General features: G+C 43.2%; 1 protein-coding gene across 1 annotated transcript in view; it reads right to left on the reverse strand.

Moving 5' to 3' along the window:
* Positions 1 to 13,366, reverse strand: part of LOC134507361 (cytochrome P450 20A1) — a 36,195-nt gene that overhangs the window by 20,555 nt on the left and 2,274 nt on the right. Inside the window, exons 2-5 of the mRNA XM_063317975.1 lie at positions 12,351 to 12,400; positions 11,422 to 11,588; positions 3,554 to 3,699; positions 248 to 415 (exon numbers count right to left, since the gene is read on the reverse strand). Coding sequence (XP_063174045.1) covers positions 248 to 415; positions 3,554 to 3,699; positions 11,422 to 11,588; positions 12,351 to 12,400 — 531 coding nt within the window. The remainder of the gene's footprint in view (positions 1 to 247; positions 416 to 3,553; positions 3,700 to 11,421; positions 11,589 to 12,350; positions 12,401 to 13,366) is intronic.

The following is a 13,366-nucleotide window of genomic DNA, read 5'->3' on the forward strand; positions in this document are numbered from 1 at the left end:
CTGCAGCCCTGGAATTTCCTTGTGGTTTCCATCCAAGTATTACCCAGGTCCAACTCAGTTTAGCTTTTTCAAGATCAGCCAAGGTCAGCCAAGCGGCGTAACCTGCTTTTACTCAATAACTGAAGGAGATTAGCAAAGCTGTGTCTTTGAGCCAATGCTTTTCCACTTATATCTATGTGATTTGTCTCCCTGTGGTAGACAATGGAATTGAAGAGAATATTCCTGCCTCCTCTTTCTGTAGACTTACCACATCATGGTTCCTACGAAATCGGATGACTTCCTGGTCATCTTCAAACCTGCTGCCCATAGCAGTCTGTGTAACAGCCTTCATTGCAAAGCCTAACATGTGTTGGCTGAGGGGCACATGTTGAGACTCAGGGAAGGTTAGCCATTTTGCTAGCAACTCTTCTGACAGCTTAAACAAAGAAATAAACATGTCAATCTCTTTATGACTATACATTCAGATGAAACTGAAAAGGACAAATTAAATATTATTATGTGTCCTTTGACTAGAAATCAAGGCAATGCATTGTGATGAAATCCATCTCTACTCATAATATCAGATTAGCATTCAGTCACTGATACAATATCTCCCATCTAGTGGGGCTTTGAGGAAGGTGCAATGATTCTTAAGGCACACAGAGAACACCTGTGTGAATACAAATCTCCATTGATTTTACTGGACACTGCAGGTCTGTATGACCAAGTGGATGAGTGGCATGGAGATGCTTCCTCCAATAGAAGTGAATGGAAATGCCAACTCCAGAACTTCTGAATCTTTGTGATACCACAATCCATAAAAATGAACTAGATGACCCACATGTCATGAATAAAACTGATTTGACTGGAACTAGGGATGGGCAAGTAATAGATCATCATTGTTATTATTAATTTAAATTTATCATTGCTGCCCATTCCCATAGACTCTTGTACAAATACCAATACAAAACAATAAAAGCAGGTAAAAACATACAACCCCTCAGGCAGCCTGGCCTAAAACAATCAAACAGTAACAACTCAAACCAGCACCCACCCACCCCTCAACCTCAGGCCTGGGAACAAAGCCAGGTCTTAAGCGCTTTTCGGAACCCCAGGAGAGAAGGCGCTGTGTGTATCTCTGCGGAGATGCTGTTCCAGAGGATGGGCTCCATGACAGAGAAGGCATGCTTCCTCAGTCCCATAAAATGACAACATTTAATAGAAGAGAACTGGAGCGTATCCACTTTGCCAGAATGTACTGGGCAGGCAGAAACAGAGATAGGTGGTCCCTCAGGCATCCAGGCCCTGTGCCATAAAGGGCTTTATACGTAACAACCAGCACCTTGAATTGCGCCTGGATCTGCAAACAATGCAGCTCGCGTAGCAGTGGTGACACATGGGCATGCCGGGACGCACCCATTACTGTCCACACTGCTGCAATTTGTACCAGCTGCGGCTTTCGGGTGGTCTTCAAGGGCAGCCCCATGTAGAGTGCATTGCAATAATCCAATTGGGAGGTGGCCAGGGCATGAGAAACTGTCTAAAGGGCCTCCCGGTCAAGGAAGGGGCGCAACTGGCACACAAGAAGAATCTGTGCAAAGGCCCTCCTGGCCACAGCTGCCACCTGCCCTTTGAGCAGTAGCTGCAAGTCCAGAAGGGCCCCCAAGGTGCGCAGCAGTCTAGAATGGGAAGTGCTGCCCCATCCAAGCCCAATGAGGAAAAAGTCCCCAATCCCGGGGGACCAAACAGCCACAGCCACTCAGTCTTGTCAGGGTTGAGCTGAAGTCTGTTCTGCCCCATCCAGGCCCCAACAGCCTCCAACACTGGGTCAGCACATCAACAGCTTCACTTGCACAGCCCAGCATTGAGGTATAAAACTGAATATCCTCAGGATACTGATGATGCCAAACCACAAACTGATGGATGACCTCACCCAACTGTTTCATGAAGGTGTTAAACAGGAGAGGGGAGAGCGTCGAGCCCTGAGGCACCCCACAAATGAGGGGCCATGGGTGCAACCTCTCCCTCCCTGTCAACACCGACTGAAACCAACCACTGAGGAAGGAAGCAAATCACTGCAACACAGTGCCCTCCACTCCTCACCCAGCAGCCAGTCCAGAAGGATATTGGTCAACAGTATCAGAAGCCACTGAGAGATCAACGAGCACCTCCAACTTGGCTCTGCCAAGGGTCACTGACAAGAGCGACCAGCGCTGTCTCTGTACTATACCCCAGTCTGAAACCCGACTGAAACGGGTCCAGATACACTAATTATTTTCAAGAATTAAATTTAAATTGACAGACCATGGAGGTTTTCAAATTATTTGGTACAACTTCCCATGGTGAATTTGTGCAGGGAAAATAAGGAGCCAAATCCAATTTTTCAACAGGACTCTTTTTTTGCCTGTGCAATCCTGATCATGTTTAAAACATGTGTGATGATAATGATGATGATGATGATACATTTGTATGCCGACTCTCAGTGTCTCTGGGTGACGTACAACCATCAAAGAAAGTACCAGGGCCACAACTAGGGTCTGTGTCACCCCCGGCAAACATGGATTCCACGCCCATTTTGGCGCCCCCCCAGCGCTCATTTTGGCACCGCCCCCAGCACAATGCCTGGGGCACATACCCCGCTTGCCCCCCCTAGTTGTGGCCCTGGAAAGTACAATAAAATCAATAAAGCATAAAAAATAAAGATGAAATGCCAATTGTTTTTGGTCTGGAGAACCCAGAGGCGAGACAAGCCCCCTTGCTCCTGGACTTCCGCAAAAAGCTAAAAACTTGGTTTTGTCATCACGCCTGGAGCAGGCTGGGGGACAGCCATTCGTGGGGATGGCTAGCGCCCTAGGACGATTTTTTATACTCACAGACTGAAACACAACTTTTAGCCATTGGGATTTTACTATATTTTATTATATATTATTCTTATTGTATATTTATTATATTTATATTGATACTGAATTTTAATTCTGTTTTTGTAAACTGCCCAGAGTCCCTCCTTTGGGGGGGAGATGGGCGGTAATAAAAATTTGATAAATAAATAAATTACAAGCTCTGCTCAAATCCGGTGTGTGACAGAGTAAGGGGGTAAAACAACAGCAGGCATGTTCATTATTAGAGAATTTTAAGTTAACCTGTCCTGAAAACACAGGAAAAATATAACATGGAAGTGTGCCAGATAAGATTTAACCCTGGGGAGTTACTTTTGAGAAAGATGAATGATTAGACCAGACAGACAGCTTTTAACAACCTTAAAACATCTGATTCTCATTTCTTCCATGAAGGCATGGGAATCAGATGTTTTAAGGTTGTTAAAAGTTGTCTGTCTTGTTACTTTTCTTTTATAGTTTCTTCTCTGTTCAGCTATCTTTTCTTGCTTTTCTATATTTTTTATATTGTATTGTAACTATATATGTTGAAATTGAATATAGTTCATAATAATAAAAAACCTGATTCCATCACTAGCCAGACATGGCCTTTTAAAGAGACCCCGAATCATTTATCTTCCTAGAAAAGACCCTCCCATACAACTCAGCAAAACCATTTGCCCTCGGATAAAGCGATTCACCTTCTGGATGACTGGAAAGTTACTCGGCAGCAGCTTGGTGACACCATTTTCGTACAGTTTTTTCCTCAAGCAGCTCTCAGCCATGTCTCCACCCAGGCCAGACTGATACTGCAACAAGGACTTTAACATTGTTTCAAAGGGGTCCGCTGAAAGACAGAGTGAAAATGCAGCCAGTCCCTACGATGCTCCAAAGAAGCCCCCAAGGTCAGTTTCCACAGTCCCCAACCACTACTGACAGTATGCTGGAGAGCAGCAGCTGGGAAAGGCTGCGATAAATACTGTATGTCCAACTAGTTCAGAGGCTGCAGTTAGTTACACGGTGAAGGGTTTGGGATCCTTCATGGATGGGTGCTAAAAATTGGTACCTAAATCAGTTTGTTTGTTTTTCCCAAGAGCAATAAGATGATAAGAAGTTGCAGAACATTATACCCATATCTTTGTTCCTGAATGTCTGTATTGCCCAAATCTCCAATAAACAGGCACTCAAGAAAACCTCAAGCAATGCAAAACTAGCCTCTCCTGTACAAATCAGTTTCTGGGTAATACTGTAGAAGTTCCTTTTTATTTTAGTAACCCAATACCTTGCTTCAATGACATAATGAAACTTTCACCAGATCACTAAGGGAGTCCTCCTTAAAGTAAATTTTTCATCCATATTGGACAAAGCAGAAGCCTAACCAGTGGCTCACGCCAACTGGAGCAGCTTCAGGATATGGTAATTGTGCAGAACACTTTGCTAGCTGACATCCTTTGCCCACTACTGTCCGATGCTCAGGGATTCTAAACCAGGATTTCTCAACCTTAGCAACTTTAAGGTGTGTGAACTTCAACTCCCAGAATTCCCCAGCCAGCCATGCTGACTGGGGAATTCTGGGAGTTGAAGTCCACAAAGCTTCAAGTTACTGAGGTTGAGAAACACTGTTCTAAACCATCTGTTGTCCAAGGCAATTTGCAAAAATGGTACTAGTTTAAAAAGCATGTGATAATATGTCTCTCATGGGAAGCAGTGACAGGCAAGTTTAAACACAGGTAAACCTTCTCTCTGCGAAGGATCACAGGGGTTGCAAAAGAGCCGTGGATGGAGTCAAAATTGTTAGGCAGACACGGTCTTGTGCAGGCCTTAAGACTCAGTCCTCTACCTTCTCTTACTAAAAGACAAGATTTTTACAGACCCCAATACATTACAACCCCAGGTGGAAATATCTCAGCTAGGAGCTAACCCTGAGTGTCTCACAGACACTGGGGACCCACAGCTTGGAACACTGTCTCAGTGACAGCTGCATACAAGCTATTTCAAAATGTATGTGTAATCACACTGTATATATTTGGCAGAAAAGCTTGAATTTCCTACTGCATTAATTACAGGGTGTGTGATGCTAATCTTAATGTGCTTAAAGACATTCTTATTTTAACCAAGGACGAATTATGTTACACTAAATTACAGTGAAGTGTTACTGCAGTCAGAACTTGAAGAATCCAAAAGGGGTCATTGTGGGACTCAGCTGCAAATATTTTCTGCCTTATCAAATATTTTTGGTCCACCATCCACCGTTATCACTCATAACACAATCTCTATTCAACAGTATATCTTGCAATCATCATCTCACTGATTTTCTTTTCCTCCAAATATCTCTGGAAGGGAGGGACAAGACCAAGGCCATCTGAGAGAATTTCTGGATGGGCAGGATTGGCAAAGCCAGTCTACTGAATCACCTACTACACTTGTGTAAGCATGGCATAGTGGTCAAGGTACTAAACTAGGAACAGGGAGACTTGGGTTCAAGTCCACCCTCAAACATTGGAGCTCACTGGGTGACTTTGGGCCAGTAACGCTCTCACACACAGGGTTATTATTGTGGGAATAAAATGAAAGGAGATTCTTGTGTAAGCTGAGCTCCATCCGGAAAGGCAGGATATAAATCCAGCTAATAAATAAAATAGATACATTCCATCTGACAACTACTTTGACCCTGCTTCTACAACATGGGGTAGATACCCAGCTTATTCAGTAAGAAATAGTAGCAGCAGCAGTAGAAACCCCTACTGAATTCTGTATGATTTACATCTGTGTAGATACGTACAGAACTGCACTATAAAGCTATTTTTATCCTCCTTTCTTGTACGTTCATTGTGTAACTGCTCAAGTATCCTTTAAATGTGTGACTCAAAGAAAGAAAGGCGGGGTGGGAGGACTCTCTGTCCTCTGGGTAGTGTTGACTTCCACCCACTCCCAAGCCAAGCATAACCAAAGCAGCAGGGTGCAAAAGAAAAGAGTACATTAAACAAGGGAGCTTGGCAAGCAGTCGGCAACAGAAGGCAAACATGCCATGAGCAATATGAACCTAAAAATCACACAAAATCCAGGAGAGGTGTCCTGCAGAGCACATGCTGCAACCTCTGGAGGCTGAAATCAGTTTTAAACCATTTGAGCAACTTCTGCTTCCATCATTTCTACTGCTTTCCATTCTTTTCTTTGCTTGAAGCCCAATTTACTAGCAGCAGAGTTACAGTTGAGGGTGTTCATCTGCATCAATAAAGAGAGAACAATGAAAGGCCACAATAGCGCTGTAGCAAAAGAACTACCCACAAAAGTACTTTGAATTGCTAGAGGTTAAAAACATACATAATAGATGTATCATAAAGGTATGATGCATACCTTTAGGTTCATCTATTCTGAGAAGGAAGAAAAAAATATTTTCTCTTTAAAAGAGAGAACCACATTTATTCTAGGGTAGAGCAAAATAAATGGATTGAGTTTGGAGAGAGGGAGAAGACATGAAAAGGGATTTAGAGCTGAATTGGGCAAAGATATGAGAGAACCAGGAAGGAGGGAGGGAGAGGGGAGCAAATCATTAAGGGGAGACTTGGAGAAGAGATTACAAGTCCTAAAATGGAAGGAAGTATGAGAAAGGGTGAGAAAAATAACCCTGCCTTGATTTTGTTTGTTTGTTTATCAGGAGTCTGTGAATTCTAGTCCCTCCTTAGGCATGAAAGCCGGCTGCGTGACCTTGGGCCAGTCACGCTCTCTCAGCCCAACCCACCTCACAGGGTTGCTGTTGTGGGGAAAATAAGAGGAGGAAGGAGTATTAGGTATATTTCCCACCTTGAGTTATTTATAAAAATAATAAAGGTGGGATAGAAAATAATAAATAAATAAATATTTATATAGCTGCCAATGTCACTTATAGTGACTCACTTTACACTTATAGTTTAATATCAGATGGGTCAGAGAGGAACTTGGGCAGGTTTTCAAGATTTTTTATTCTATATTACCACAATAAAGAGTATTCCTGGTATCCCTGTTGTGCCTGTTTCTTGAACTGGCCTACCTTGCAGGGTTGACAACAAGAGAGGAGAGTAAGCTTCAATTTTTTCAATAACAATCCCTCCCACCAAAAGGCTCATGTCCCTAAACATTATGAGTTATTCATGTAATCCCTGCCCATACAGTACTTACTATAAACCAGCGCCCCTTCCAAACTGCTTCTAGCTTCATTCCTCAGTTGCACACAGCACATTTGCACTGTTAAGTGACTCCTCAACACTGTTATATTGGACCTTTCCATCCTTGGGCAGGTCAGTGCCCTTTCCAGCTGGCCAAATGAGAAGGGTTAAAAATGGGAGTTAGCCACACCTCATGCACTTCTTTGTTCTTCCTTTGCTGCATTTACTTTTCATAGAGAGAGAAGACACAAATCAAGAGGTTTCAAACTTTTTCAGGCTATGGAACCTGTTCATTAAAAAAAAAATCCCCAGAACCCCTGATCAAGAGGCAAAGCTCTAGCAACAGAAAATTCCCTGTTTTTGAGTGAACTTTTTTCTATGCCCTTAATCTCTTACAGAGCTCCATCAGGTTCTCATGGAACACTAGGGTTACACAGAACACAATTCAAAAAAACCGGACGTATCCAGCCAATATACCAATGGCCATTATGCTTGCCATTCCTCAGGGAGGCCAGGAATCAACAGAGAATGGCACCTAGGGACCACAGTGCATTCACTTCCAGTTTGGAGGGGGGGAAGATCCAGAAGGGAGGACAAGGCAAATGTGGAACCAACCGTCCAACCCCAAGAAGCCTCTTGATGCTGTGGAGACACACAAGAGTGGCCCTAATCTCAGTTGAGTGCAGTCTTGGCATTGGGAGGACTCCCGGGTCTCAGTATTGATCTCATTCAAGGAATATAGGTTACTTTCATCATCATTTATGAAAAGCCTTTGGTGCAACATTATTCCAATTTAAGCTTTCAATGGGTAGCCCAGCTTCATAGACTTTCTAAGTCTAACCCACACTCAGCTGGAATAAAATTCTGCTGCTTTTGAGCCCATTCCTTTCCTCCCCTATGAGGATGTTGTCAAGGTCAGACTAAGGACAGCACAAGACAAAGCGAGTGCCAGAGCTGGTCTCCTCCTGCAACCCTTGTCTTGTATGGGTCGGGGGAAGGATTTCTTTCTCTTTCAAACTCAATTATCTGCCAATCAATGATGTAGTTTAGAAAGACAAAACAGCGTGATCACATTGAGAGATGAGATAACCACATGTTCGGTTCAGAGTGTACATGTGCATGTACTTGTACTACAGAGGGAAACAATATGATAGGTACCCTTTTCCAAGATAATTATCTGAAAGCTTCCTTCTTGCTCAAAACTCTACAGAGGCCATTAGCCTTGTACATCCACACTGCTGCAAGCTTCTGTGCTGATGGAAACTGAAAACACAAGTGAGAGAGAGAACAAATAACCACATCTGTTTTCAGTTTTGTCTTTCCAACCTGTTTCTTCATGTATTTTTTCCAGACTGTAAGCTCCTTGGAGACAGCCACCTGTATCTTTTGCTTATTGAACTCTGCAAAACTGCCTACCAGCCAAACTTATTCTGGTCAAAGGAAACATCAGCCTGGATCATAAATGTTCTTTTGTTCCAACGGTAGAGAAAAATGGAAACAGATTCTCTAATGTATCCTGCACAATCCACAGAAGAGGTGAGAAAAGAAATACAACACAGAAGCCTTCCAAGGAGAGGAGAAGAGAGGAGAGGAGATACTTAGCTTCCAAGAGGGGATCTGCACAGCTTCTCTCCAAACAAAATATGTTAGATGGAAGGACAATAAAAAGGAAGCACTCACAGATCCACAATGCTTGTTTCTCTAAAAAAGACTAATGGCTCTCTAGCTCACTTCTCACATTATGCCTCACCTATGTCTCAAATGCCTGTAGTCTAGGAAATGTTTTTAAGAACTGCTAATTAAAAATATGTGCAACAACTTTTTTTTTAATAAACAGGCTTGCCCATAGAAATTTCTAACCTTTATTTGCATCTGAAAAGAATAACCGAAAGAACAGACTTCTTAAACGTCACACACCTTTGTTTAAGGGAAGAATCTGTTAAAAAGGCATCCTGAGACATTAACTGCTATGTGTTGTTTCAGATTAACACCTCTGCTTAGCTGCAAAAATCTATAGGGCTGCTTGCTCTGAATTTTCTTACCCTGCCAAGTGAATGAGAGGACAGCTGGGAGAGCTTTAATCCATTGGTTTCCCTTGACATTAAGTCCAGTCGTGTCCGACTCTAGGGGGCGGTGCTCATCTCCATTTCACAGCCAAAGAGCCAGCGTTTGTCCATAGACACTTCCGTGGTCATGTGGCCACATGACTAAACGGAACGCTGTTACCTGCCCGCCGAAGCGGTACCTATTAGTCTACTCATTTGCATGTTTTTGAACTGCTAGGTTGGCAGGAGCTGGGACTAGCAACGGGAGCTCGCCCCGTCACGTGGATTTGAACCACCGACCTTCCGATCAGCAAGCTCAGCAGCTCAGCGGTTTAGTCACCAGGAATTTAATGGAACTTAATACTCAGCCCAACCTACCTCACAGGGTTGTTGTGGTGGTGAAAATAGGAGGCAGGAATATTAGGTATGTTCACCACCTTGAGTTTTATATATATATATAAAAGGAACAATAAAAACTAACAACAAGAGGCTCCACCAGTAAGGTAAGTACTGAGATTGTCATTCTTCACCGAACATGGGGTCTTAAGCTCTTAAGAGTGGAAAGAATGATATTAGGTAAGGCAAGTAAATTATTCCCTCCCCAAATACACCTTCCCAGTGTAAACTAAACTGTTAGTTCAGCCATAAAACACTAAGAAGGCCAAAAAATATTGACAGAGCTAGGAGAAGATACTAAGAGGTAAGCAAAGGCTCTGGAAAGCAAGGCCAGTATAAGATAAACCCACAGAAGTAACTCTCTAGAGCAAAACTATGTCCATGAAATACTGCCTCTTTGTTTTCTCAAATACACATCTCTGTAGTGAACTGCCCTTATTACCTCATAGTTCTGCCCTAACTACCTCCCTAACCTCACTAAACACACAATGTGCTACTATAGCCATCATATACTCTGCGGCTGTATCTAGTCACATGTATATTGCGATTTGCATAATGCTATAGGGGTTGCATCCCCACCCCATTTTAGGCTAGCCTCTGCTGCCTCCAGTACCACAAGAAACAGTGTGTGCTTTCATGAGAGTGTGTTTAAGCCCAATTATTAAAGAACTCAATGAAGACATTTCTCCTACACACATCGCCATAGGTATTTTTAGAAGGGCAATCATATTTAGCCTATTGCAGGCAGCAGAAGGAAAAAGCAACCATATTTATTGAAATTGTGAATAATGTAATTGCAGGATTTTGTCAGAATAAATGTCTTGCTGCACATTTAAGATCTACACTATAGACCCTTACTCTGCCAACTACATTCTCAAATCTGTTCAAATGACATATTAAGAACAGCAGCGACCTCATTCAGGTTTCATTCACCTGGACAATTCTCTAAGGTGACACACACCATCAGGTGTCAGTAACACTTTATGGTGTTCACATTGACTGAATTGGATTGATGCCCCACAATAGTTAATAAGAGGGATTTTTTTAAAGTTAACTGGAAGGCAGTGGGAAAACCACTATTCCACTATCTATATACAAACAAACGAGAAATTTGCTGTAATTCAACAAAGTGTAATGGTTGCCTAATCCCAAATACTCAGTCTCACAAGCTCGGGCTTAAGGATAACTGATTTATTAAAGGAATAGTATGCAAATACAGAGAAAGCTGAGAATGAGCAAAAGCGCGCCAAATACAAACTTAAAAGCATTGCCTGTGAGCAAGTTCCGCCCCCATCCCTCGTCAGTGCGCACCCCCTCCCAGGTGCTAGGAACCGTTAGACGCTCCTGGGAAAGTAACCTTGAGCAGGAGCGCAAACCCAAACATACATTCCAAGCCCTCAAAACAACGGAGGGCGGAGGAATGGAAAAACCCGGGATGGGTGAAGAAACACGGAACAGAAGATGACATGTGAAACGTTACAATGTTAACAGCACATTGAAATGGGTAACATGACACAAAGTCTTCAAAAGAACCTTGTATTCACTTATAAATTTAGCACTCTCACACTGGGATCATTAGAGTTGGGGAATGGCTAGTTAACATTGCCTTTAGATGTTGAAATACACCTGACTTTTTGAAACTGAAGCCCTTTAGATGTATCGGGCCATACTTCCATCATCTAGAGTTCATGGGAATCTTGCTTTGCCAATTCAAATTCTGTTGGAAGTAGATTACCCACTTTCTAAATGGATCTTGGAACAGGTCTTTTCCTATTTCTCAGCTTCCTGGTTTCAGTCTGCACAAATATTTTTCCATCTTGCATACCTTCTTCTGTCTGAATTCATCTGTCTAAACAATCAGCCAGCTGAGGATAATATTCAGTGGACTTCATGAAACCCATAAAAGTTCATGTCCTCCCAGAAGAGTTTATTTTATACCATCCAACTGACTCAGATTTTTGTAGACATGAGAAAAGTACTTACTTGTCCTGTTAGGGTTAATGTGCTGTTTCAGGAGGTCAATGGACCCCAGGCTGATCACGAGGCGTTGTCCAAACCAGAAAGAGACAACTGGGCCATATTTCTCATGGAGGTTGACCTGAAACTCATGCAAGCTGCCACTAGTTATGATGTCTGGGAGATTCCCATCTCTGGAATGAAAGAAGGATGAGATTAAGGCAATTGACCGGAATCCCCAAAGAAGAAATGAAGAGCAAGCTCAACAATGGGTCACAACATTGGGCTGAGCCATAGTTTGTTCCATTACTTTGCTGACTAAATCACAGTAAGCTGGGTACAAACAAGTAGAGCCATCAACCATTTTATAGGCCAAAACTGCTGGGTTTCAAGCATGGTTTATGACTTCACTGGTGGCATACATCCAACTAATTATGTCAACCAGACCAGAGTGTTTCATTAGAAGGATTCACTTCCCAACTAGGCAGTACTACCTTTGCTGAGATGACATCCCCTTTAAAGAATATTTTTTACCCTGCAGACTGAGCAGCAGAACTCTGATTTGAAACCAGCCTGCCCCAAACTTCTGCAGAGGTCGTTCCAGGCTGGAGCTTCATTGAGAGACAGGGAACAAAAATGAGGAAAGAAAACTGGAATCGGCTAGGAAGAGGGAGGGAGGAGCCAAGAGGACTGTCTTGAGAGGAAAAGGGGGAGCAGTTGGTGAGATCAGAAGGAAAAAAGGCACACAGACACTCATATACATAGGAAACAGGGAAGGCACTTCCAATGTTATGTTAACGGTGTCCTCCCCCAGATAAAATGTGGTGGTCCTGAACATTGCCTTAAAGTTCCAAACATGTCCATGGACCCAAAAAGATTAAGGGCATTCCAGGTGCACAAAAGGAAAACAAAATAGGAAGGCAGAACTGACGTTACAGAAGAAAGGAGCAGCTTACTTTTCATCCGTTGGAGTGATCCCCGGGATTCCTGAAGCTTGTCGGGAAGACTAAGAAAGAAACCAGTGGGATTATTAATCCACTGTTAACATAATCAAGTCAAAAGAAATATATTACTTAGCCAACTGTTACCTTAAATCTAGATGTTTATGATTTTACTGCATGCAGGACTGCAAGTCCTCATAATTTCTACAGGACGAACATGTAGGCAATTGTAGTTTATTTTAACCCTACATACATGTCCAGGGAGGGGCAGCACCTCTGGTGGAGGGGACTGCCATGCCCTGTTTAGCGCTACTCATTCACCTTTGGTCCCCACCTGGCACTCAGCTCTCACCCACAGCTCCAAGGAGCTGGGGCACGTGCAGTGGCCACATCCCGGTAAACTGTCTCAGCAGACGGGCCAAACCAGGTGAGGATAGGGGATTTGTCTATGCCAGCGTGTGAAGTCTGGCCTGGCAGAGTGAGCGGAGGAGGCCGACCAACGGTCCAACGGTCAAGGAGGCAGGCCAGCAGGTGTTGTGGAGCGCTAAGAGCGCACCAGGCACTTAGACATCCTGGCCGTCCACTACAGGAGAGGCCTCCAGCCATAACAGTTGCTGGTGCCCCTCGATCAAGGTCTCTTCTGCCAAGAGCGGGACTGCCGCTGTGCAACGGCTATTCCACTTAAAACTCAATCACACACAGGGTTCTGTTGTGCAATTTGCACAAGGGCCGAAGGACTACCACACATACATTTATTATTTATTTATCAAATTTTTATCACTGCCCATCTCCCCAACAAGGGGGACCCCCGTGTATACTTGCATATAAACCCAGCTATTTCTGGGTCAGCTATTTCTCAATAAATTTATTCAGGACTATTAATTCATAAATTGCCTGTGCCGCTGAAACATCATGGAGTTCAAGGAAACTTGTTATAGGCAGTTTCCCATCCAACTCTGGATTACAGATTCAGTCTAACAAAACATATTTAAAGGTTGCATTGGATAGCTGGGATTAACTCCTCTAAGCTT

The sequence above is a fragment of the Candoia aspera genome, chromosome 1, assembly GCF_035149785.1.
Source record: "Candoia aspera isolate rCanAsp1 chromosome 1, rCanAsp1.hap2, whole genome shotgun sequence".
Taxonomy (NCBI): Eukaryota; Metazoa; Chordata; class Lepidosauria; order Squamata; family Boidae; genus Candoia; species Candoia aspera.